The 26,562-nt window shown below is 40.9% G+C and overlaps 1 protein-coding gene across 1 annotated transcript in view; it reads right to left on the minus strand.

The window, feature by feature from the left end:
- Positions 1-2,264: 2,264 nt before the first annotated feature.
- Positions 2,265-26,562, minus strand: part of SNAP91 (synaptosome associated protein 91) — a 105,660-nt gene continuing 81,362 nt past the window's right edge. The window contains exons 20-26 of the mRNA XM_066573966.1: positions 20,593-20,736; positions 15,988-16,018; positions 12,402-12,513; positions 10,547-10,630; positions 8,905-9,009; positions 8,718-8,819; positions 2,265-3,573 (exon numbers count right to left, since the gene is read on the minus strand). Coding sequence (XP_066430063.1) covers positions 8,727-8,819; positions 8,905-9,009; positions 10,547-10,630; positions 12,402-12,513; positions 15,988-16,018; positions 20,593-20,736 — 569 coding nt within the window. The 3' untranslated portion in view covers positions 2,265-3,573; positions 8,718-8,726. The remainder of the gene's footprint in view (positions 3,574-8,717; positions 8,820-8,904; positions 9,010-10,546; positions 10,631-12,401; positions 12,514-15,987; positions 16,019-20,592; positions 20,737-26,562) is intronic.

Genomic DNA, 26,562 nt, shown 5'->3' on the forward strand with positions numbered 1-26,562 from the left:
ATGGCTTTTTTATTGCATTTTTTTTCTGGGAGACAGGGTGACTGCCACAAATGCACTGTTTCATTCTTTATTTTTTTTTTCCAGACTATGTTCACCCTGTGGGGTAAATAATGCATTACTTTGATAGATTGGACATTTACGGACGCAGCGATACCAAATATGTATTTTTCTTTTATGATTTAGATTTTTTTTAATTATAGATATGGCAAAAGGAGGGTGATTTTAACTTTTATTCCTTTAAAAAAAATTAAAAAAAAGTGTGAAAAAGTCGTGAACAAGAAAAAACAACTATTACAATTTGGTATTGGAATAATCGTACTGGCCTGTAGAATTACTATAATATATTATTTATACTGCTCAGAGAATGCAGTGAAAAATAAAAATAAAAAACATGCCAGAATTACAGATTTTGTTAATCTTGCCTCTAGAAAAAAATGTAATAAAAAGCGATCAAAATTTTACATGTTCCAAAAAAATTTGATAATAAAGACTAGAATTCATCCTGCAAAAAACAAAGCCTTCTAGAGCTCTGGCTATGGAAAAATAAAAGGATACGGCTCTTTGAATGTGGCGACACAAAAGCAAACCTTTAAGAAAAAAAAATATTTAAGTGTACAAAAATAGCAAAAAAAAAAAAAAAAAAAAAAAGTATAAACTCTGTATCGCCGGAATCATGCTGACTCAGAGAATGTTATCACATTATTTATTCTGCACGCTGAACGCCATAAAAATGAAAATCGAAAAAACAAATGGCAGAATTTTTTTTTTTCCCCTAACCTCCCTACAAATTTTTTTACAAAAGTTATGCAATACATTATATATACCCAAAAATGATGCCATCAAAAAGTACAACTTGTCCCGCAATGGAAACAGGAAAAAGTTATGACTCTTGGAACGTGACTGCAAAATTAGTTGAAATTAAAGGATTAGACCATTTACAAACCTGCCCTTGTGGGTCTGACAGGGTGGTAAGAAACCCGCCACTGAAGGGGTTAAGGCCGCCTGCAGACGAGCGGGTCGGATGCGGCAGCGAGAATTCTCGCTGAGCGATCCGACCCGAGCGCCTGCAGGGACGAGCGCGTACTCACCCGCGCCTGGCGGCCCCGACTCTTTCATGTGCCGGCTGCCGCGCAGCCGGCGCATGCGCAGACCGGAGCCGGCGGCCGGGTGAGTGCGTGCCCCGCAGAAAATTAGAACATGCCGCGGTTTGTTTGCTGCGCGAGATTTCGCGCGGCCAAACCGCGGCCGTCTGCATAGGAGTGCGTATTTTAATGCACTCCTATGCAAACTTTCAGCTGCGGAAATCCCGCGGCGGGATTTCCGCTCGTCTGCAGGCGGCCTTAGAAATAAAAAACCCAGAAAAGGATTTATATATTTTTTAAAAACAAAAAAACGCTTTGCTTTTTTCACCCCCTATAAAAGCAGCCTCTAGTGTTTCAAACTTCCCTATTGACCTACATCTGGATGCGGTGCTGTTTTGCTGTACTACGAAAAGCCACAAACTTAGTCTTTTTCATAGAAATGATGATACCAAACCGCGAGGGGTCTAATATATAGACAAAGGTTAGTTGCCTCTTCATTTTATTAGTGTATATGGACATCAAAGAGGGGGACCCACGCTCCACAGTCTCCTCTATAAACTAGACATAAGAGCCACTCTGTTAGGGCTTCTTTAGATGAGCGTTTTTGCCTGTGCCTAAGTGCAATGATCGAGGCACTTCAGCGCACACATATCGGCCCATTTTACTGTACTTGTAGGACATATTCAACCGGGCGTGGGACACAACCCTGGCTTCTTTTCCCTGCAGTTTTGTGCTGTATTTTGCACATCCCATTGTGTGCACATTTGCACCCCTTCCCCATAGACTTCCTTGTGGCCCTCTTGTGCACAAAACACAGTACCTTTTATTTTTTTTGTGTATGTGAGAAATGCACTTGCAAAATACAGAGAATCAGAATGAACCCGTCCATATCAATGGGTTCTATCCTCTGTGTATTTTTGCATCTGCAAATACACTTGTGTGAAGGGCCCCATAGGCTGCCATGTAATACGACATTTCTAGCACAGCAGCTGCTACAGGAGAGATTCCTCAGGTGTTGGAGCTGCCACAGAAAGCTACTGTCAAAGTGAATGTCTAATGAAACAACCCCTAGGTTATATGATTCAAACATGACAATATGCTCAATAAAAACACAGGCAGGCAAAGTATTTTAATGAAACAAAAAAAAAACAAACAAAAAAAAAACACAGGCTCAAGCAGTAGTTTGCATTTGCTTCTGTTCAAGGTGTTTATTGCATCTCACAGGGCATACATGCACTGGGTTTTTAAACCATGATACAAAGGAAAGCCAGTTTGAAATAGATTTTAAATACTTGATCCCCATTTAGAGTGTATGTTGTCCCCCACAGTAAATTCAGATACGACCACCGAATAAATAAATTGAAAGACTTACAACAGGTGAACGTCGTTCCTATCCAATAAATTTCTACAAACAGCTGCCAAGCCACTTGTAACACTGATCAACAGTGACCTTATTTGTATGCACCAAAACCTTAAGCCAAAGCTGTCAGCACACAATGGGAGGAGTGTGGCAACAAAACAAAAACAAAAAAAAGAAGAAGAACCGCGCACAATATGTAAAGGAAGGGTGGACCTTGCTAATATGCATGAGATTCAGTCACAAACTGTACAAAACTACTCACAGTGAACTGAAGAGAAAAAGCGCTAAATTAAACACGAAACAAGATGAAATGTACAATAAAGTTTAAGAAAAAAAAAAAATGTAGTTCTTTGTAACACTCCACGGAACTTAGTAGCCCTGCTGCAACTACAAGGAAGAGATATTCATTTTGCAAAATGGACCAATATACTAGTTTTGATGCAAAAACTGAAAAAAAAAAATAATTAAAATATATATTATTTAAAAATCAACAAAAAAGATAAATATGATATATTTCTAATATGATTTGTCTCTATAGGAGTGCATAACGATATACATGGAGGAAGAGTTCATTTCATATTCTTTTAACTTATAAATAACCTTAAACATATAAAGTACCACAAAAACAATTTGCTTTTCCACAATTAAATAGTCCTGTGGGTAGTTCTCACTCAGACAAAACAATGGTTGTATTGGAGTGTTTTCTGTCGTGATCACACAAGATTTTATATTTGATAGAAGAAACAGGGGATGTCCAAACATTATATACATTGAAACATTCAGAAAAACACAGACACATCTGTCCAGACTGCTCAGCACACAACAGCTGTGTGTTCTGCCCCCACCAGGCAGGGGCAAGAAAAACACTAGAAGGCATGGGGGAGGTTACACCCACTCATTGAAAAACACAGAAAACCCAAAAACACAAAAATGAACAAAATGATATATACTAGCGGGTTACTGCTAGGGTAATACAGAATCCTAATGATTACTTTCACAGCTGTGCTACGCGTTTCAGAAGAGAGAAATCTAAGCACTGGGTTTGGTACTGGTGGCTCACTTAGAAAACTCTGAGCAGCAATCTGTTCTTCGAAGGCTCCAGACTCACATATTCAGGTCACAAAACAGGATCTAGGAGAAAAAAAATAAAATAAATCAAACTAGTTTTGTAGACACATTTCAGTTTTTTAAGGCCTCCCTCACATAGACGTTTTTGTACAGCACTTAGCGCTGCCTTTTTAGCGCTGTGCTAAACGCTCCCATTCATTTCAATGCGCCTGTTCACACAAGCATCAAAACGCTGCGCTTTGACAGCCATGCATGCTCTATCTTTGAATGTATCCAGCATTGGCTGAAAACGGCCAATGAAAGCTGTGATTGGTGCATCGCTGGCTGGGATTGGTTGAGCCAACTGACACTCAACAGGCTCAGCCAATCAGAGAAATCTCTTGCTGGAGGCGGGGGTCTTCAAACCCTGTAACTAGCAAAAGATCCTCTGTCGGCGCTGACAATTGCCAGAAGCTCCACAGAACAGTGGCAGGACCCGGACAACTAGGTGAGCATAGATTTTTTTTTTTTCCCCCCAGCATCCTTGCCTGCATTTTCAGCTGTGCTGTAAGAGCAGCATTGTCAAGCATTTTTGACAATGTTTAGGCTGCAGATACCACAGTAAATGCAGCATTGAGAAACGCTGCGTTTCTGCAAACGCCTGTGTGAGGGAGGCCTTACTGTATGGCATCTGTGTTAGCTTTATATAGAAATCGATCATGTTCTGATGCTTCTGGTTGCTAAGCCAAAAGATAAAACTATTTATAAAAGTAGTATCCCACTACAATCATAGATAGGTCTGTTCCTGCATAGGAAATTCTAGCAGTAGAAAAACAGTTCTGCTTCTGGCGCTGCGAATGTGCAGAAGAGTAGCCTGTATGGAGGAACAGGGGCATGTATAAACAAGGTAAAGACAGTGTGACTTGGAGCCATGGCCCCACAGACTCCAGCAATAACACGAGCACATTCTGCGTCCATCTCTGTGTGCGAGCATTGGAACAGTTACGCTCAGTCTTCCTTCTCTACAGTAACGCTGCCTCACTCTTCTAACATCAGATAAGATGCAGCAAGTTATAAGACATGCAGAGCAACATCAGAAGCACTCGTTCATCACACCAGGAATCCCTCCACATACCCAGAGGAGCAGAATGGAGGAAGACTAAGCAGGTGGAACAATTACTATACTGGACATAGAATAAAGACAGCAGGTGGCGCTATTCTAAACATTAGCCCTGGAACATCTGGGGATGGAAACAAACCCAACTCAGAATTTTAATAAGTGCAAATACAAAAAGGAAATATTTAACTAGAAGGAATATTTTTTGCATGATAACCTCTTTGATACACAGATACCAGCTATCACACAACCAATATCTCCCTTATTTGCATATTACCCAGAAAAGCATAAATGGACTTTTAAATCTCCTCACTCACCGTCTAAGTGCTCTCCCTAAAGGAGAAAAGATAGCATTTCTGACCCCCGTCCCAGGCCTCTCACTAGCAAAGTCAGACACCTACTGTACACTGATGAAGGGCAAATACCCTGAAACAGCTGTCTGTACCTGGAGTCTGGCTTTGCTTTCAATTCCTGGTCATTGTTAAAAGGCTTGTATAAAAAGAGTCTAACATTGACTTTAGGTATTGCTGCCTTCCAATAGGTGGTGCTGTGGAGGTATTGTTTCATCTCCCTTATTTAGACCAGATAATTGGACACATAAAACGTCAGTAACTAAGTAGACCTCCTACAAATTGTGATGCACAGAAGGGAAGAGTTTGTGGAGAGTTGTACCAGAAATCCCACACATGTGGAAACTTATCTTTAAGATTTTTGAAGAGAACAGCTTTATAAAAGGCAATATCTGGTTTGCTGCAGCTTCCACATCGAGTTGGGGTGTTGTGGCAATACCACCTCAATGCAATGAATTTGCACACAAGTAAAAACGCTCTCAAAAAGATTCTCACATAAATGTGACCATTTAGCCTCAGGCTCCGAAGAAGGCAAAGCTGGGAGGTACATGAAATCGGAAGAGGAGACTAGAGAGAAAATCTATGACTACTGCCCAAAACCTGGCTATTGAAGGGCATACTTAGATCACGTAACAAGTCTGCACCAGTCGATAAAGCTCTACACATTCTGTCAAGATATACGTCATACATCACTTATCATATGCCAGTACAACAGTTCACTTTATTATCCACTGGTACAACATGTAAATTACGTGAGACTTAGAACAGAAATCAATAGAATCATTAAGTGATAAATCTCAGGATTCACTAAATCATCCCAGACAGCTATCTGTCCAGCCTTTGTTTGAACACTTCCATTAAAGGAGAACTCACCACCTCCGGTGGTAACCTGTTCCACTCATTGATCCCCCTCACTGTCTAATATCTAATTTGTGTGTCCTCCCTTTCAGTTTCATCCCATTGCTTCTAGTCTTTCCTTGAACAGATGAGAATAGGGCTGATCCCTCTGCACTGTGACAGCCCTTCAGATATTTGTAGACAGCTATTAAGTCTCCTCTCAGCCTTCTTTTTTCAAGCTAAAGCTTCCCAGATCCTTTAACCGTTCCTCATAGGACGCGATTTGCAGACCGCTCACCATCTTGGTAACTCTTCTCTGAACTTGCTGCAGTTTGTCTATGTCTTTTTTAAATTGGGGTGCCCAGAACTGGACACAGTCAGACCTTACCTGGAATACTAAGACCAGGCTCACATAATTGGGTCGGATTCTGTGTGCGGGTGGCCTGCAGCAGATTCCAGCTGTGACCACAGCAGGTCACCCTGTATGACCTTGTACTCATGCAGGTGGTCATGTGCAGTAGAGCTTTTTTTTGTTTGCATTTCCTGCGCTGTCACTTAGTGATGACATGGGTACCCACCTCTCACACGCAATGTAATTGTGTATGGGCTGGGGGTATATCAGCGACCAGAGCACAATGAACTCTTTGGTCGCAGGTTCAGCAGTAAACTAGAGCATGCTGCGTTTTATTATCTGCGAGCGGTTTACTCAATTCCGACCTGCTAATGTGAGCGGAACTGTGTAATCCAATGCATTTGATTGAATAGCATATTGCTGTGGATCATACGATTGCTATTCTGGATTCATATTGTGGATTCCGCAGAGGGGGGATTACCGCCTCACGTGATCGAGACTATGTTTCTCTTAATACTGTATATGCCAGAATAGTGTTTGCCTTTTTTGCTGCTGCATCACACTGCTGACTCATGTGAAAAAGACTTGGGTATATTAATGGATCACAGACCGAACATGTGCTGCTGCTTAACCCAATTCCTCCCATTCTGTATGTGCGCTTTTCATTTTTGTTACCCAGATGAATTTATCCCTGTTTAACAACATTGTGTTAGTTGCCACCCACTATGCAAGCTTGTCTAGATCTTTTTGAATCCGCTCGCTATACTCTAGTGTTGGCTATTCCTCTGAGCTTTAAGTCGTTGGCAAATTTGATCAGTTTTCCCTCAGTTCCCTGAACTAGATAATTTATAAAAATGTAGAGCACTGGGCCCAGGACAGCCTTATGCTACCCCCTTGAGATATTCTTCCAACTGGAATAAGTATAAAGCTAGTATACATGACTGCTCTTAGTCCACAGAGTTCTTGAGACCTGAAGACCCCAATTAATAGATGAGGAGAGATTGGAGTCTGGGAAGCAGAAAAATTGGGAAAATAAGACATGCCCGAGTTGAAGATATGGGTAAGAATAGGCTATTTGAAGAACCTAGTCTTTTTGCAAATCAGAATACAGACCTACCCAGTTTCTCAGAAAATAAAACAGGGTCTTATATTAAATTTTTGCTCCAAAAGCTTTAACTTTTTTTTTTGTACATGTATAGCTGTCTGGACACTAAGTTTTTTATAAACCGTAGCTCGGGTTTGTTTTTGGAGTAGGGGGTTATAATTTAAGCATCCTCAAAAACCCAGAAAAATAATGCTGCATCCTCAAAAAATGCTAAGGCTTATTTGTGGGGTAGGTCTTATTTTCAGGGAAACAGGGTAGATTGTCCTGTATAAATATATCTCTCAAGGTGCAAATCCTAATATCAGATGACAGGTTAAGGAGGTGGTGCAAGAGTGAGTTGCACCAAAGTGGCATAGCCCAAAATATTTTGGAATACCACCACATCTCTGGCCACCTTCCATACCTGAACAAATAGCTTACATGATGGAAGCAGGAGTGGTTCAACCAGGGAAGTATCCTATAAAAGTGGTCAAAAGGAACTCAGATTTAACTCCCCAGAAGTGTAGGAGGAACTCTGTTCATACTGCAGGATAAGAACATTAAAGCAGAACGCGCTCCATTGGTCCAAAACCAGGGCTACCAACATATTTTTTCTGTCATCTTAAAGCCAAAAGCCTTGGCATGCAGATTGGCTGTACAGAACTGCAGATACAGCAGTTTGAAGGAGAATATGGAATACTGAATTTACAGCCCGCAGCAGAGAAGATATGTGATTCTCCTGTACATCTCCCTGTCACAGGCGAGACCGTAATTTTTGACCATGTTGTCATCATCCCCCACAGAAAAAATAAAGTAGGCGATGTTCTACATTTGGTAGCTCGGTTGGGAGGAACCAAGTATTTAGATTAAGTTTCCCTTCTAAGGTGACAGCGCAGGTAAAGGGAGTACTGCAAGTATAAAACTTATAGGAGAGTAAAGCTTCCCTTTAAAGCTTTGCTGTATCTGTAGTGAAATCCATCGGAACAACAGATAGCGGAAGGAAACATGTATGCACAGCCGCAAATAAGGACCAGGACCACTACATACATTTGAAATTTAGGAAATAAAAAAAAACTCATAATCGTCAAATTTCATGATTTTGTATGAGATCCAAGTAATCTCAATATGCATTGTAAGACAGACAGAATCCCATCTGATCTATGGGAATCTCTCTAGTTTGGCAGGTATGTTCAAGTCCTTCATTCCCTGCATTTAATTGCCAGTGTATGCACCTGTAACTATGAGAAAGAAAAAAGAAAAAACTTAATAAGCGTTAAACATTTTAGTGGGTTTATGCAAATATAATTTAGCAATGTTACTTTCAGCTCTGACATTCTACTTGCACACAGTTTTCTGCACAAAGCCGTATTTGAAAGATAGAGTTGTATTAATGAAAGATTTTTCTTCCCTTTTCCTATACAATAATGAATATCCTCTGATGCAAAAAGTCAAATCGAACATAAGAAAATTAGAGAATTATCTTATTACCTTACAGATTTACAAGAAGTCCTTGATGTTGAGATCCGCTAATGGATCCTTTGAGGGGGGCTTTTTGGGACTTTGTGAAGCAGGAGTCAGACTTGGTGACAGCTGTAAGTAAGTCATCAAGTAACACATAAGCAAAGTCATGAGAAACATACAAACAAAAACCAAACCTCTAAGAATATAACATTACCGGGGCACCGGAAGCAGAAGCACCACTGAATGACGGCCTTATCATAGGTTGGCCGTACATCATTGGCTGTTGTGGCATCATTGGTACCCCTGTCCCAGAAGCAGGCTAAATGAAAGAAAGGAGGAATATTATTGAAACAAAATATTCCAACACGTGTAAACAGCTGAAAATCATTTTTAAAATTACTCTAAAAGATCAAAAGACGCATTTACACATTGCAATACAATGCATATCTAAAGTCACAGTCAAACAACCCACACAAAGCAAAATTGCGACGTCAAATTCTGTTGGAAGCATATCTAGACTGAAATTATATTTATCTCAATAAGGGATCGTTAGGTTTGACATATGAATAGGATAACATAGCAAATAGAGATGAGCGAGCATACTCGTCCGAGCTTGATGCTCGAGATGCTCGTTACTCGAGACGAGCACCACGCGGTACTCGTCTCGCTTAAACGAGCACTGACCATTGAATTCAATGGAGCCGGCAATACAGCCAGGGACCAGGTGAATGTAATGTAATGTAATGTAATGTAATGTAAAACTTACTTACTTACACATTTCTGGATGAATTGCAGGGAAGGGCTTATATATTTAAGCCCTTCCCGACAATTCATCCCGCGATCGCCGGCAGCCCATTGCTTTCAATGGAGCTGGCTGTATTGCCATCTCCATTGAATTCAATGGGCTAACATCGTACTTCTCTGCCACAGCTGTTACAGCTGTGGCAGAGGAGAACGATCTTTATGCTGACAGTGCAGGGGGGGGGGGGGGTCTCACTCTTGCCACTATTGTGGCTTAATAGTGGGACCTGGGAACTTGAGATGCAGCCCAACATGTAGCCCCTCGCCTGCCCTATCCGTTTCTGTGTCGTTCCCATCACTTTCTTGAATTTCCCAGGTTTTCACAAATGAAAACCTTAGCGAGCATCGGCGATATACAAAAATGCTCGAGTCGCCCATTGACTTCAAGGGGGTTCGTTACTCGAAACGAACTCTCGAGCATCACTGAAAGTTCGACTCGAGTAACGAGCACCCGAGCATTTTGGTGCTCGCTCATCTCTAATAGCAAACAAAAGAGATTATATAGAAAAGTGATTGAGACAAAATAACAGGCTGACCAATAAAATATCTTTTGGCCATTGATATCCTAGGGGTGACTGTTAATGCCTAACCAGTTAACATGTGAGCCCATCTGCCACATGAAGGTGACCTTATGCTGGGCTCAGAGATTTTGATCAAAATGTGCACCAAGACCTCACATGTTTAAGCAATTTAAAATCAGAATTAAATTGGCATAACTGTTACCACATTGTTAGCAGAAGCAAAAACACGTGGCCACAGCACTACTACAATCACTGAGAAATCTCAGGTTTTCTGCTCTTAGCACCGTATGTAAAGGAACACTAGACATCCAACAGTCATTCTTCTTGGCTCAGTCTTGTGTTTCTGCTCTCAGACCTTGCACACCCCCAACGTCCCCACGTGCCTAATGACTGACATGATCTTGACCATCCCAGAGCAGTAGGAAGCTGTGGGAGCCATCATTAGACAAGGGGAAAATTGAGAGCAGAAATACAGGACCAGTCTAAGCAGAGACCGCCCCCTATTGCATGGTCTAGTAGAATTAGAATACTTACTAAACCAAATCCTGCTGCTGGCTGGGCACCTGGAGAAGCACTTGCTGCCTGGGCCCCCCCACTGACTGGAGGAACAGATCCTTGCTAAAAGAAAAAAAATTATATATGTTTAAGTTGTTGAAAAAATACTTAATATTTAAAATCCTGTAACTTCTCAAAAAAGGGGTTTTCTGGAACTTAAATATAGATGGCCTATCCTTAGGATAGATCATTAAAAGTCAGCTCAGTAATCGGGCAACTGCTGGCACTGCCACTGATCAGCAGACTGAAGAGGTCGCGATGCTCGAGAGTGCGCTACAGCCACTCTGTGTACCAGGCACAGCGCTTACATTGCACAGTGGCTGTGCCTGGTATTGCAGCTCATTCACATTCACCTGAATAGGCAGGAGGTCCGTGTGACATCACAGCCCCAAAGAAAAGGTGGCATCACTCATCTGAGTGCAGCAGCCCCTTCAAACAGGTAAATATACATACTCAGATGTACAGTATGAAAAAGACAGCACTTTTACAAATGCTGCACCAGAAATGGAAATGGTGGTAAAACATGATTTTATATGTGCATAATTTATAATAAGGTTTCATTGTTTTGTGTGTGTATGCTTGCATGACAGACAGACACTAACCCCTTAGTCACCAGCCTATTGAACCTTAAGGATCAAGCAATTTTCATAGTCTCATTGTAAGAGCCATAACTCGTTGACATAGCCAGCTCAGAGTTGTTTTTTATGTGGGACTAGTAGGATCTGTAAATGGCACCACTATGGGGTGCGATCATTTCTTTATCTGGATCAGCATAATGAATGTCATATGATGCTTATGTCTTTTTTGTGTGCTAAAGGAGTTAGAAAAAAAAACCTCCAAAAACTCCAGGTTTTTAAAGGAAAACAATTCAAATCAGTATTTTAGGACAAACATCTTTATAGCAATGGATCTGTGTGAGGGCACATTTCTTCGAGAAGGTGTTTTTACTGGCACCATTTTGAGATACACATGGACTTTTGAACAGATTTTTATTGTATTTTTTGGGAGGCAAAAAAAAAAAAAAATGTTGCAATTTGGGGGATTACTTTTAAGATTTTTGTGGCATTCACCAAACGAGACAACAAACAAAATATTGTTTGGGCCCTTACGAACACGGTAATACCCATTATGCACTGCCTTTAAAAAAAAATAATAAAAAAAAAAAAAAAATGTTTTTTTTGTTTGATAATTAATCTATTTTAAAAAAAAAGTATTTGGGAGGAAAACTGCATATTTTTTAACTGGCTTTTATTGTAAATTAAACTGTATTGAACTCTGAAAAGTGTTCTTTTTTTTTGTTTTCTTTAATGCATCCAGAACACTTAGAGATTGAATGATCACCTCTTTAAGATAATACACTGCATTACTTATGTAGTGCATTTTACTAAACCTATATCATCAGCTTATAGGACGGCAGGGTCTAATAGGTTGAGTTACATTGGCAGACAAAGGCCGTTGTCAGGCCTCCAGATGCCATGGGAGCCCATTGATACCTTGCGATTGCATTGTGGGGTGCTAATGGGTGAAAGGAGGAGCCCCTTCCCATTTGTCATTTGCTTACATACAACCGTTGGCAGTTTAACCCCTTACATGCCACAAACAGCAAGGTCTGAGGTTTCTCCACCCCTGGCTGTTAGAGCAGGAGTCTGGCTGTCAGTCAGCCAAACTGCCTCCGTAAGAAAAAAAAAAAAAGATGCATGTGCAGGTTTAAAGCCCATTAGTGACGGCCATAAAAAGGAGTATTGGCAGTCACTAAAGGGTTAATAGAAATATCTGAGACAGTCTGCAAGTTCTCCTTACAAATGCACTTATATAAATGACTTTATAACAATACCATAGAAGCAGTTGACGGACTACCGGACGCCCATGTGGCTGGAGCTACCTTTGGTTGCCAGTTAGCACCACCTGTCAGCTTTTTCTCTCCCGCATTCCACTGAAGGTCTCCCCTGAACAGTTACATTGCAAAATAATAAGCCAAGTTAATACACTGAAATGAGAAGAATATGGCATGGATACACTGATACACTAAACAAGTAAAGCCTGGCTGACTGGTGCACAGAATAAGACTAAAATAATAGGGGCCAATAACACATTGTTCTCTCCCGGCTAGTATAAACATGCCATGGGGCGAACAGCGTGCAGTCTATTGAGAGATAAATGTGTTAGCTTTAGCTCTTAGTGGCTGAACAAAGGATTTAAAGTTAACCTTAAAATCATTGTTGAAATGGAAAGTGCTCAATAGCCGCGTTTACATGCAACGATTATTGCTCATTTTCGGTCGTTGAACAAATTTTTCAAGCGATAATAGTTGCATGTAAAAGGGCCTTTATATAGTATGTGGCAGGGGCATAACTATAGGGGATGCAGAGGATGTGGCTGCACCCGGGCCCCTTAAAGGCCTCTCTTCTCCATATAGAGAGCCTAGTACTATGCATAAAGCATTATAGTTGGGGGCCCAGAAGCTTCAAGTTACGCCTCTGGTGTGTGGTAACGATTTCTATGGACATCAGTAAAAGCATGGCCATTAACTTAGCCATTAGTGACTTTTAGGGCATATTCACTGAACATGTTATGACCATCTAATCAGCAAGTCCGACTAGTTGGACCCTCAGCACTCCCCAGAATGTGGATTCCAGATCTGTGCTCCCAGTGGAGAAGAGGCCACATGGCTGGTCAAGAGTCAGGAGAAGAAACCATTTTCATTTTGCAATTTGTAATTTGAGTTCACGGTACAGTAGCGCCTGGGATAGCATTAGATCAAGTTTCATTGGTCTACCACAAGTGTAATCACTAGAGACAGATATTTGGTTAGAGCCTTAGGTTTATTTTCCTTTTACTGCCAAAACAAATTTTTTACACTTGACAAACGAATACAACATAATACCAATGCATTCCCATGTAATAGGTTTCATGTTTTTTTTTGTTTTTTTCCCCAGAAACCGAATAATATAAAAATGCCACCCAGCACTTTACATTCATGGGCAGCTTTTTGCAATTTGTGCACCAAAACGTAACATTTGTAGAAAAAAAAAAATATTCATGTTTTTGGCTAAAAGTCTGACTGGTGGGGGTCCAGTAGGGTTAAGCAGCACCTAACATGATCCCTTCTATGTCTACATACATATTGTCACACAGTTATCAGAACTGAAGAAAGCAGAAATAGTCATCCACGTGCTGGTAAACACTCTAGTTAAAGAGAGGTCATGATTAGGGGTAGGGGACGATTAGATAGGCAATTTCTCATGTCAACCTTATAATTGAGAGGGGTGTGGAATGCCATTACCCCATGTGTGGCAATCAAAGGCAATAAGGGCTTATTCACACTGGCAATTGCGGTTTTGCTGCAATCTTTTTTTCCAATGATTGAGCAGCAGTGCTGCTTATTCTCACAAGAACATCGCTGCTAATTGTAATTTTGTCGCAATTTTTAGCAATAAAGTCAATAGGACTTTCTAATGTTAAAAAGGCATCGCTTTAAAGTCACAAGTTCGTGCTTTGCAATGCTCTAAAAAGGAGGTTCCATAGGGAAACATGGGAGATAAAAAAAAAGAAGCAAAAAACACAGAAAGATATGGCATACCGCGATTTTATTTTCACGCAACATTGCATGAGTGAAAACATTGCAGATACGAAGGAAACCATTGAAAATCATAATTCTGCGTTTTCACTCTCACATGTGAAAATCACGAGATTTTATTGCTAGTGTGAAGGCATCCTAAGGCCTCCTGCTCACGGACGGAGTGGGATATGCCTGCGGTTTCACGCTGCGGGAATCCCACAGGGATAAACAAAAAAGTCCCCGCTGGCGATTGGGAAAAAAATGCACTTTATTAATGGAGACCTCCCACCGGTCTCAGTAAAATACAACATGCCGTGATTTTTTTCCCTTGGCAGAATCTCGCATGTGAGGACTGAGCCATTGGGTTCAATAGAACCTAATAGCTGCATTTTTCTGCCGCAGGGAATGCTGCATAATTCCAGCCGTAGGCTTAAGCCCTAAGGGTGTCTTTATACACAATGATTGTATTTTTAAGACTAAATTGCTCCTGTGCTTTCACACAGGAGCAACAGTCATTCAGTAAATGGAAGCAGATATTCACTGAAAAAGCCAAAAATACCTGAAAGTCTGCAAAGCAGACACGGTCGCCATAGGCACGATCGCCATAAGGCAGGCACAATCGCCACCGGCACAATCGCCGTAGGGCAGGCGCAATGGCCTTAAGCCCTGAAGATATGTAGTAAGCCAGACAATAATGTGTGGAGGAGCAGCTTGTTCCTGGCAGGCTAATATGCAGTCACCCACTCAACCCAGCCCAGAATGGGGAGGAGTGACTGCATATACTAATAGCCTGCACATGTGAACGATACCAAAGATGTCAGCCATAGATGGGTGGTGACCCACCATACAGGATATCAACCCTGGCTGATATGACAGCGGGTTGCCCTGTATCTCCAAGGTGGGCCACACTGGCTGACATCTTGGGCTCCCCCACCAACTAGCAAACTACATACAAAGATACTAATGCATACTAATAAAATGCGGGTGTTAGTACTGCATTTTGGCCAAAACGCATAGGCTGACGGACCGCGTCGAGGTCACACCGCTTCCGTCAGTACCTACGCTAACTCACAATAAATTACATAAAATCACAGAGGTGAGGAAAAAGAAAAAAACACATATTCACTGAAAAAGCCAAAAATACCTGAAAGTCTGCAAAGCAGACACGGTCGCCATAGGCACGATCGCCATAAGGCAGGCACAATCGCCACCGGCACAATCGCCGTAGGGCAGGCGCAATGGCCTTAAGCCCTGAAGATATGTAGTAAGCCAGACAATAATGTGTGGAGGAGCAGCTTGTTCCTGGCAGGCTAATATGCAGTCACCCACTCAACCCAGCCCAGAATGGGGAGGAGTGACTGCATATACTAATAGCCTGCACATGTGAACGAGACCGTGTCTGCTTTGCAGACTTTCAGGTATTTTTGGCTTTTTCAGTAAATGGAAGCAGAGTGCGCCTAAAATCCCTTCAGTCCCTGTTGCTGTTCACTGTAAACAAAAAAATAAAAATAAAATAGTCTGCATCTACCCCTTAGGATCAAAATGTAGAGGGAGAGAAGTGACTTTCCTTCGTGTGACTTGCAGCTTCCCCCTATACAGTGACCAGAACCAGGAAACAAAACTTTTCTACCTTCTTCCAAACGTCACACGATTGCTACTTCCCAAACATTGCACAAAGATCTTTTATACTCTAGCCATGGGAACCTATTAAAATCATGACCTAATACATAAGTCCGGGCCAGTAAAAAGCGTTATAAGTCTGAAATTGGAGTGGCATCATTCATATTTTTAGAATATATCATTTCAGCAATCACCACACAGATATACATAGCTTCAGACTGGTATGTTGGCAGGTACTTACTTTTTAACAGTTGTTCCAGAAATACCAAGATCTAGAAGAGTTAAAAAAAAATAAATATAAAAATTTTAAAAATATATATATGAACATCTACAAATTGTGGAACATAATTATAATACCCTCTAAGGCATTGTATCATAAGAGTCTCCATTCAGCTCTTATTTTCTTATACTAGCAAATGTCAGAGCTGTAATTTAACCCCTTCCTGCTGCAGCCTTTCAGCCTTTTTGCCTATATATATATTTATTTATTTATTTATTTATATTATAGCTTTTATTTTTCTGATGGCATAGTTACACATGTTTTTTTTCCCCAAAATGAGCTGTCTTTTTTAAGAATGGTATTAATGTAACATATTGCAATGTTCTGAAAAACGTTTCAAAATTTAAGTGGTGAGGAATGTGCTGTGACACATGGAACACTAAAGATTAGCTAACACTAGCTCAAATTTTTTTTATTGGATCTAAGTTCAGAGATCCAGACACTATATATCAAAAGCCCTGCAGAAGAGAGGTGCTAGCCTGTTTCCCAACATCATTTGTGTGCTGGACATTTACAATCTACTTGTTGCTCTAATTCTACAAGTCTATCCTGCTGCTGCCAAGAGAAGGAGTAGCGGAAGTTTAGACTATTAGCAACATTAGCCTCCCCTCTTGGCACTTGTGCGGAGTGGGAGACATTGGAGAATGTGTCCATCAACTCTGCTCCACCAGGACGTATGCACCATGTCACGATATAATATTCTATTCAACACAGATCAGCACCCTTTGGCTTGTTTTCAGAATTTAAAGGAACTATGACTAAGAACAAAGGCACAATACCAAAGACCATCTAGAGGCACTCTGAGAAGCGAACATATCAGGCAATCTCAGACAGATCCCCCCCCAACGGCCGACCAGACCCAGAGGTTGGAGACGGGGCCGGAGAAGCTGGACGTATTTCTGATGACCATTCCGATCTGTGTTAGCAGATGAAAAAGATCTTTAAAACCAAACTGTCCACCGCTGTGAGAGATCTAAGTCAGAGGACAGACGGCTTGGAAAAAAAAGCAGATGGCATTATAGACCCCATGGAGGCAGATCGTAGTCATGTGACAGATTTGGAAAGTAAAATTGAACTGTTAGAGGCCTAATACGGAGACTTGCAGAATAGGTCTCGACGCTCCAATATCTGTATACAAGGGCTTCCGGAGACAATTACAGCCTTGAAAGAAACAGCAATTAACCTATTCTCAGAGTTACTGCTGCAAACTTCTCTGCGGATTGAACGGATCGCCCTCCAAATCCAGACCTCCCTAGGGACGTTGTTTTAAAATTGCACTACAGCAAAGTCAAGGATCAGTTGCTTGCAACGACCAGGAATTTCACGCCATTGCCGGGAATGTCATCTTCGGTTCAGTTATATGCCCATATAGCTCCAACAATGCTGGCAAAATGGAGAGCCTTCAGGCCGATTACGCAAGCTTTGAGCTCAGCTAATATTAGATATAAGTGGGGATTCCCATTTGCACTTCTCTACCAACATCACGGAAGGACATTTTCAGTCCGATCCCTGGAGGAGGCTTATGGGGCTCTGGAGAGAGCACAGATCCGGGTGGAGAGACTCCAGGAAGCAGGGCATTCACTCCCTTATCCTAGATGAACTTGAATCACTCCACGTTCCCTGCGAATTACAGCCAGACCCTCTACCTGGGACTCTGGTGCTGGTCAGTCCAGTTTATCACTGAAGACAGTGATCAAGAATCAGGGTTTGAGGGAAGGTGGGATGGTGGATTTTCATAGGTTATAGCCATTTTACTGATGTTCAATTTGAACGGATGTGGTGTTGTGGTGAGTCCTGTAGAGTAATCTGTGAGAGCCCACCACAATACCGATCTTGAATGTTTGAATATGTTAACTAATGTGACAATAAGTGCTAGTCCAACGGTGGATTGATAGCTGCCGGTAAGTTCAATATTAGTCGGTTCTCTGATAGGAAAACCAGATTCCATACTTGTGCACAAAGGTCTCCAGACCTTACAGTGGTTATTACTTTGGATGCGATGTCTTCCTGCACTAGGCAGAGGGGAATTGCACCATATATCTGTATGTCATTTTCTTTTTACGAAGGTTGCAGGTCACCAGTTGCTCATGTATCGGGAGGAAAAGATAACGCGTGCACCTAAATCTCCCATAATATAACGGGGTTTACCCGTATAACGGGGTTTAACTACCCAAATAAGATAAAGAAGACTTTCCTGACATACTCAAAATATAAGCTGGATGTGATCTGCATCCAGGAGGCCCATTTCTTTCACAAGTCTGCCCCTAAATATTTTAATCAACACTATTCTAGACACTTTGTCAAGACGTCTGTTTTTTAGAGGGCGTGGCCATATTGTTGCATAATTCATTCCCTTTCCAAGCTGAACAGATAGAAAGTGATCAGGAAGGAGGTTTGGTATAATGTTGGGAAAATTACATGATCAGTTTTTGGCGATAATTAATATGTATGCTCGGAGAATCCCTGGCCCACTATGCGAGCGATTGCTAAGAAACTTTTAGTGTATTAACAAGATAAGTTGTGGGCAGGTGATGTTAATTTTCCCTTTAGTCCAACCCTAGATAGATCAAATAACCCAGATAGATTCTCAGCGAGTGACAGGGAGTGGGCGTTTAAATGGTCTCAGTTGATATTGGTGAATGGCTGGAGAGATTCACGGAAATGAGAGGGGATACACTTTTTTCACTCAAGACTCGATTATATTTTGATATTTACATCCCTCTTACTCCACCTAATGACCACCAAGCATTACCCATGTGTCTGGTCGGATCATGACTTTGTGCTCTGAGATTAATTGCGACATGGCCCCTAGAAATATATTTAGATGGCAGTTGAACGAGGCCCTTATCCGGGATCCCATAATTTCAGGTCAAATTTCAAATTAGATTTTTTTTTGGTCTCAACACGGACCAAGGAGATCAAAGGTATCAAGTCGCAAAGTGACGCTCTCCTGTTGGAAAAGGTGGAACGGACACTCCAATGGACTAGATACAAATATGCAAATAAACCAGATAGGCTATTAGCAACAAAACTGCGAGATGCACAAAGGATGAACTCTGTATTTAAGCTATATACCCCCCATAAAACCAATACAACTAACCAAGATAAGATTTGTACTACATTTGCTAATTTTTCTTTCTGTCCCAAACTTAATGAATTACTACACAGCTGCTAGAACTGCCCAATGAATTAAGACTCTGGGGGGAGAGGAGGCATCGCTGTGGGTGGATCTTCAGGCATCGAGAATAGCTACATACATGTTTCCGGATTGGATGTGCTCAAATAGTCCTATGGTCACCAATCTGTGTAATACTAGCCCGCTTACTTACTATTCATTGTGAATTTGGAGGAACATTCGCTTTAAATATAATCTTTCTACTAAGCCCTCTAAGTTGTTACCTCTGATGCCAAATGTGAGACCACCACCAAGCCTAGATCTGCTTAGTTTCAAATGGTGGAAAATGAATGGGGTAACACGCCTCCATCATTTGGTAGGGAGTTCCCACCTACTAACAGTGGTTCAATTTCTGGCTAAATTTAATCCTCCTCCATCTGAGAGAATCAAGTCTTTCATTTTCTTAATTTGTTGCAGCTACTGTATGTTCTCCTAGGCATGACCGTTTGAGAGACTACACATGTGAGATCCTATAACAAAAGGCACGTTGTCAAAATAGGAGACGGATTTGGAAATAACGTGACAGTGGGAAGATGGGCTCACTGTTGTGAAACAATCTCTAAAGGGTAGCTATCATGTTACCTTAATGGAAACATCCTTAAAAACATTGCACCATACCCATTTGGTACCGGTCAGATTGGCATTGCAAATATATATATTTAACTTTTTTATACACGCACACAGTTCACTGTGCAGAATTAATATGTTGTTATGATATTGTAATAATCAGAACTTCTGCAGATGCAGCAATACCAATTATTTTCTTCATTACTTTAACTTTTCATACGACTGAGAAATCTTTTTTTCTTTACACTTTTCTACATTTTTCTTAGTCCCCACAAGAAACCTGAACTTGTGATCACTTAATCGCTCATACAGTATAATGCAATACCATAGTACTGCGTTATACTGTATAAATTCCATAAATCTATCAAAAAGCTCCACAGGCATGTCTTAAAAGGTGATAAATCATGGTAGCTCTGTGGGCCTTGACAACCAAACGGAACCTCACAATCTCATCACAGGTGAACCATTCTGGATCCCTGAACACTGATTGGGGCATTTAAATTCTGCTGTCAGAAAGGGTTAGCAGCTGCAATCAGAGTTATCTCTGAACTGCTGTGGACAGATGTCAGCTGTCAAAAACAGCCGACCCCCTCTGTGTGCAAAGCGGGCTCAGCTTCATACAAACACCTGAAGGTGTAAAAAGAAAATGCTGAATAAGTACTGGATCACCAAGAGAAAATCCAAAATCAATATATGTATGAACTGCTCCATAACACAAAAGGATATGAAAGGGAGGTGTGAGGGGGAGGGGAAGACAAGATTATTAAACTAATCAACAATTAAGTACAAAAAGAAATTAAGAGCATAAATACTATAAGACTTACTGCCTACTAAACTTGCAAGAGAAGAATCAAGGTCACTGCCAAGACCCTTGCCAGCGCCACCGGCATTGTTTGCTGATGTGAGTGATGTTGGCTGAGATGACGGGGTCATTGTTGGTATAAGAAGATCGCCTAAACCATCAAATACTGATGTGGAGAATAAAAGACAAAGGGTTAGAAGGGGGAAAAACAACAAGCAAATGTTTAAATCCTAATCTACAGAATTAAATGACTATAAATGATTTTCATGGTAGAGGAATGGTTGGCATCATTGGACCTTTCAATGCTTTGATATTTCAAGTATACCTCCGATTATAATCAACTCATTAAATAAACAAAACAAGAGAATATAAGAAAGTAACATTAGGGCTTGTTCACACAGCAAGCTGTCAGATTAGTGTTGAATTTTTCCAACTTGGATCTGACAGATTCCTGCTCTGTAATGCAGAACCGGAGCCTCAGAATTCCGACATGGATTTTAATAAAAGATATTAAGTGTTTGCATATGTGGTTTTACTTGCGGATTTTAGTGGCAACATCTGTAGAGCAGAGAGGACACAAATTTTCAGCTGCCCATAGAAATCTATGGAGAGGGAGAAAAGGACAAAAAAAAAAACCACACGACACTACTGGTTCTAGTAGGCATTTCACTGTACCCCAGTACTGGCTTCCCAGCCACACTGCTCCTTAATGGTGTATAATGTTCCCATCCTGCTTTCTCCCGCTCCTCATACATTCCTAGAAGCAGCTGGAACCTGATCTCTCTGATGTGCAAAAGTAAATTCTTATTTTTTTCCTTTAGAAATTAAATAAAATATAAATTCTCTATATATTTTATTTATTTAAATAAAGTTCCTTTAAAGCAGGAAGCAACAGTATTCCTATCCTGTCGCATCATCATGCTGTGCTGCCATTGACTTCTATTGTTAGAAGAGTAAGATTCATAGGGACCCTGTTTCTCAACAACAAAAAAAACATGTGTTTGGCTGTCAAAATGTAAGCTTTATTAGTATATTTAAAAACACAAGGAGCCCCGTCAATCCCTATTAAGCCGTATGCACTAGCCTATGATGAATCGCAGAGCACCCAAAAGGAAAATTAATGTCAGCCAAACAGAACCTAGTCAATATTGAATGCAATCAAAACAATGACACCATTATAACGGGATCATAATTCAAAGGAATCCAAAAAACTATGAAGCAACGACACCACTATGTCCAGATTGTCATACAACTAAACTCCTACACGTTTCGCCTTTAACTACACTTGGCTCATTGCGAAAACCAAGCAAGGCAGTATCATGGTAATATTAACTGATAAAGATATGCAATGTCTATTCTCACACTATACTCACTCCAAAAAACATGGTACCATATAGAATTACACCACTATATAGTAGGAGAAAATCAATGCCTAGCTATCACAAATCCTAAAGCAATATGTTCACTCCAGACACCTGATATTCTGAATAGATGCCTTACAGGCACATAATCTCAAACAGGCACTTGTTATTGTAACTAGAAGTCTTCTAGCTATATATTATCAAAAGGGTAAATCTATAAATTAAGATATACATCCATCAGCAAAACAGCGCAAATAACGCTGCAGTTGAAAAAGAAACGGAAAGACTTTCCCTTTGTTTTCTGTTATTTGTAAACGCACCAAACTCAAATGCGTTAAAACATTTCCTTTTTATTTATTTAATTTTTTGTTCGTTGCATTTTCGGTGCAGTTAAAATGGAAATAAAACAGACAGACTGACAGCCCTGACAGAGCCCCAGTAAAGGTGTGATCATGCCCTAAATTTGACAAAATAAATATTTTTAAAAAGTACCCTTGAACATAGCTGAAGTCCTATAGTCGTGATTATGCAGTGATACCATATAGGCAAATATAGCATCTAAAATGTATCTATTTTGCTGATGCAAAGCATGACTAATGTAAGTATAAGGCTGGGTTCTCACAGGACTGAAATCCCGTGGCTTAGCTGCACCAAAAAACTGCAGGGAGAGCTGCAGCTTCAAAACCCGCAGCATTTTACCAGGGGTTTGAGTGGTTCGGCCCCCAGCATTCTGCTACAGCTTTCTCTCCTCAGAGAGGAGTGAGTCCGCAGCAGAAAAAATAAAAATTGTTCATGCCACGGAATTGAATTTCGCGCCACATGCCAGTTTCCGCTTGGCTTTGCCACAACAGATTGGCAGCCCCGTGTGGATGGGATTTTTGCAAAATCTCATCCACTTGGCTGGCTAATCCCGGGATTATGAGCCGCGGGGGCGGAATTGCCGCACAGAAATTCCGGCCCATATGAACCCAGCCAAAATTTATGTCTATAGATCATACCCCGATGAGGTTTTGATCGCTTATGCTGCCTTAAACAGGTCACCTATTCCTGCATTAATACTGGGTAAGGTGTGTTGCCTGTCAAAACATGACAACTGAACGATTGCAGGTCACAAAACTAATGGTTGGAATATGGGAACAAAAATATAGGAAAAACCAGCATATTCCTAGAAGTTTCCACTTGCAGCTAGTTTTCAATTACAGTTCGATCATCGATGGTATCCTCAGAAAGTAGAGGAAAGGGTCAAATTGTTTTTCCTCAGACTGAGTGTGGACTAAAGTGGAAGGTGAACATTAACGGTTTTCAGGATTTTTTAATTTAGCAGGAAACTGTTTTTCTTTATAACATGCTATAGTTTTTACAATTTAAAAACTGCTTTTCGCTTTCCCCCTAAAGATTCTCAGGGTAGGTCCACGTGGGGCGGAAAGGAGTCGAATTTTTCGCAGTGGAAAATCCTACAACCTTTTTCACATCAAAAACCCAGTCAAAAATCCCCATCATTGGTGTGGATTTTGACTTAGCTGCAGATCCGCAGTAGATTTTGTCCTCTGCTGTGCTCTTCCCACCTAATACTGCGCACTACTGTACCCAGAGAGCAGCATACGCCGGCATTGTTCATGTGATGCACTTCCACATCACATGACCGGCGGCGCACAGTAGCTCTGGGTACTGGCTGCATCCTTTTACTGTTTCTATCTGTTTTTAGTTTTCTTGTAGACTACCTCCACCGCCAACCACCCCATTATATACGGGGCCTGGCACTAGTCTTCTGTCAAGTGGACAGTCCCTACTGCTCAGTATCAAACATGATGTCAGCCACTGGCAATGATTGGTGGAGACCTTCCGCTTTGCAGAAAATTCTATATCGAATGGGAGCCAATGCAGGCAAAAGGGGGTCTACAAGAAAAAGAGAAAAATAAATGGTGACAGCAGCTGTAATGGTACGCAGCCAGTCCCACCGATCAGAGGACACAGGAGGTCTTTAACCAGTTAACGACCACCCCCCATAAATGTACATTTGGCGGTTGAAGGTGGTGTATGGAGCGGGCTTGGAAGCCTGCTTTATACCTGGTGGCGGTCACTTGTTTTAAAGAAATTTGCAACAATGTTATAAATAATATCACAGAAGGAAGGACTACATGGGCTTAAACTGCGCCAACTAATAATGCACACAAAAGAACCAACAAACTGTCCTGGATATTCAGGAGCTCTAGGCTAGCCCGGCCCCACTGCACGCTCCATCTCTTCATTGACAGCAGTCTCCCCAGCTGTCAAACAGTGGCAGAAGGCCATGGCTAGCCCGCAGTTCACCAATAGCGAGGACTATTTACTGTAGCCTTTTGTGTGCGCGGCTACTGATAGAACAGCAAGTTTTTAAAACCACAGATACATAAAACAAATGTTACACTGTAATCAGTCAAAGCAAACCTATTACCACCTCAGCATACAGCAGTAAGTATATGGCTTTAAGGTTAATTGAATATCCATACACGTGCATTTCACTAAAATCCATTAAGTTATTGATATTAGTACATGTAAAGGACCTGTTGGCTCTCCTGACATGTCCAATTCAGAAAATCCTTCCATGCCCCATCAATAATTCTGATCATCTTTTTTCATAACTAAGTTGTGCTGTTTCTCAGTCATTCCTCCTGAATATTTATGAATAAATTGACAACTGGGAGTTATTCTCCGTGTCAAATGGGCGTGTTCCTACAGTGTCTAGGCTAGGTTAACACTACCACATTTGAGGAAGTGTGCTGTTAATGTTAATTCACAGACACCACACGGCCTAATTCTAGACCTACGAGATTATGCACATTGACCGAAACCTCATGGCACGTCCAGTTTCCTGTGTCTTCACAGCCGAGACATAGGACATGCCAATGCACCGTTTGTGCTAACTGAGCACTGGTTGCACAAGTATCAAACTGTATGGGATGTATTGTCCCATTTGACAAGGGGAATGGTAACATCCAGTTGCCAATTTATTCATAAACTTATGAAGAGCAACAGAGGGACAGCAGAATTTAGGAGTGTTCTAATAAAAGCTGCTCAAGGATTACCATTTCATGGGGAATGCAAGCATTTACCAAACCGGACAGGTCACTATTTCTGACAGGCCTCTTTAAAAAAGGGCTCTCTGGTTCAGACAAACCCCTAGTAAAAAGCTGTATTGGGGCAACTTGTGATAATAGGATTAAAGAATCTGTTTAAAATCTTCTGCAGACACAGATGAGAAATACAGCATGTCAATCTGATATCTGATTATTACTTGTGCTAAGAAACAAGATTGTAGAGAAGAACTCACCAAAGCAAAAGTGCAGCACAGCCCCAGCATGGAAAGTGCCAAAATGAAAAGAAAAAAAATGAAAGTAGTACAAAATGATAGCATGACGACAGCCCAAGCAGTCATAATAAGCGCTCCATTTCATTATCTTGTGCCATGCGCAATGCAAATATAAAGCATGATCATAACCCTCAACTACATTATCACACATCATCAGTCATGCAAATCAAAACACCAACATTACATACCACAACAAAATAAAGTATTCGGTAGAATTAAAAGCCTAGAAGTGTAATATGTAAATTAAGAAGCCTTGTTTACAACCACTTATTAGAACAGGGTAAAGGATTGGGCAAAATCCCAAATACCTGGGGTGTGATGTGGAGATATCTCATTCTCCTAACTGCTGTAGGTGGTGCAAGACACCTTTAGCTGCTGTCAGTAATAGCCAGGTGCAAACAACAAGGGAAAACCTACACATCACAGGACTGGAGGTAAGCAAGGATATTGGTGTGTGACACTGACCCTTCACTGGTCAAGAAACAAAAAACGTTTGTTTAGATAGAATATAAATGGTAAAAGATGCTTCTAAGGATAAAAAATCTCAAGCATTAAGAAAGCAAAACTGGGTGAGAACTCGTGCCGTAGTAATGCATCTCAATTTTTGCTACGTATCTCGTTGATACAGCGTTTCGCACTGACGCTCATTTCAGTTTATAGCTACGCGTATTTATGCACTTGTGATTCTTCTTGTTCGCATGCAATTGAAAAAGGAAAACACGTTTGCGGTCTCACACATTATGTGAGTGGATAAGAATTTCGTCTTCTTGGCAACAAAATAACCAGTAAATGATATTTTAAAAAAAATAAAAATTACAAGCTAGCCACACGGCCAAAAAAATAAAAAAAAGTCGGACTCCTACAGAATGTACCGTTCTCAATATTATACACTGGTATGTGCAAGCAGAATGTTGGTCTACACTCCTCTGCACCCTTCTCATGGGAAACCTGTCTGAGGTAGGGGAAAGACACTGGGACCTCACACACCAATAAGGAAAAGCTACTTGGATAATGAACACTGTTCTCATCTAGTTAGAGGTCACGTGTTTGGAAGCTGAGGCGTTAACATATGTTAATCATAGAGTCATTACATACTAAGCCAATCATGAGTTGTTATAATGTTGGGGGCGTACATGCACATTGATGTGTCATGTTCTAGTTTATTTGTACCGTTATGATGTGAATATAGTTGAAGTGTATTAGACAATGACCAATATATAGGTCAGTCTCAGATAGATTGTATCATTTGTGAGCTTCTGGAATCTCAGTGCATGGGAGAAAA

The sequence above is a fragment of the Eleutherodactylus coqui genome, chromosome 1 (genome assembly GCF_035609145.1).
Source record: "Eleutherodactylus coqui strain aEleCoq1 chromosome 1, aEleCoq1.hap1, whole genome shotgun sequence".
NCBI classification, from domain to species: Eukaryota; Metazoa; Chordata; class Amphibia; order Anura; family Eleutherodactylidae; genus Eleutherodactylus; species Eleutherodactylus coqui.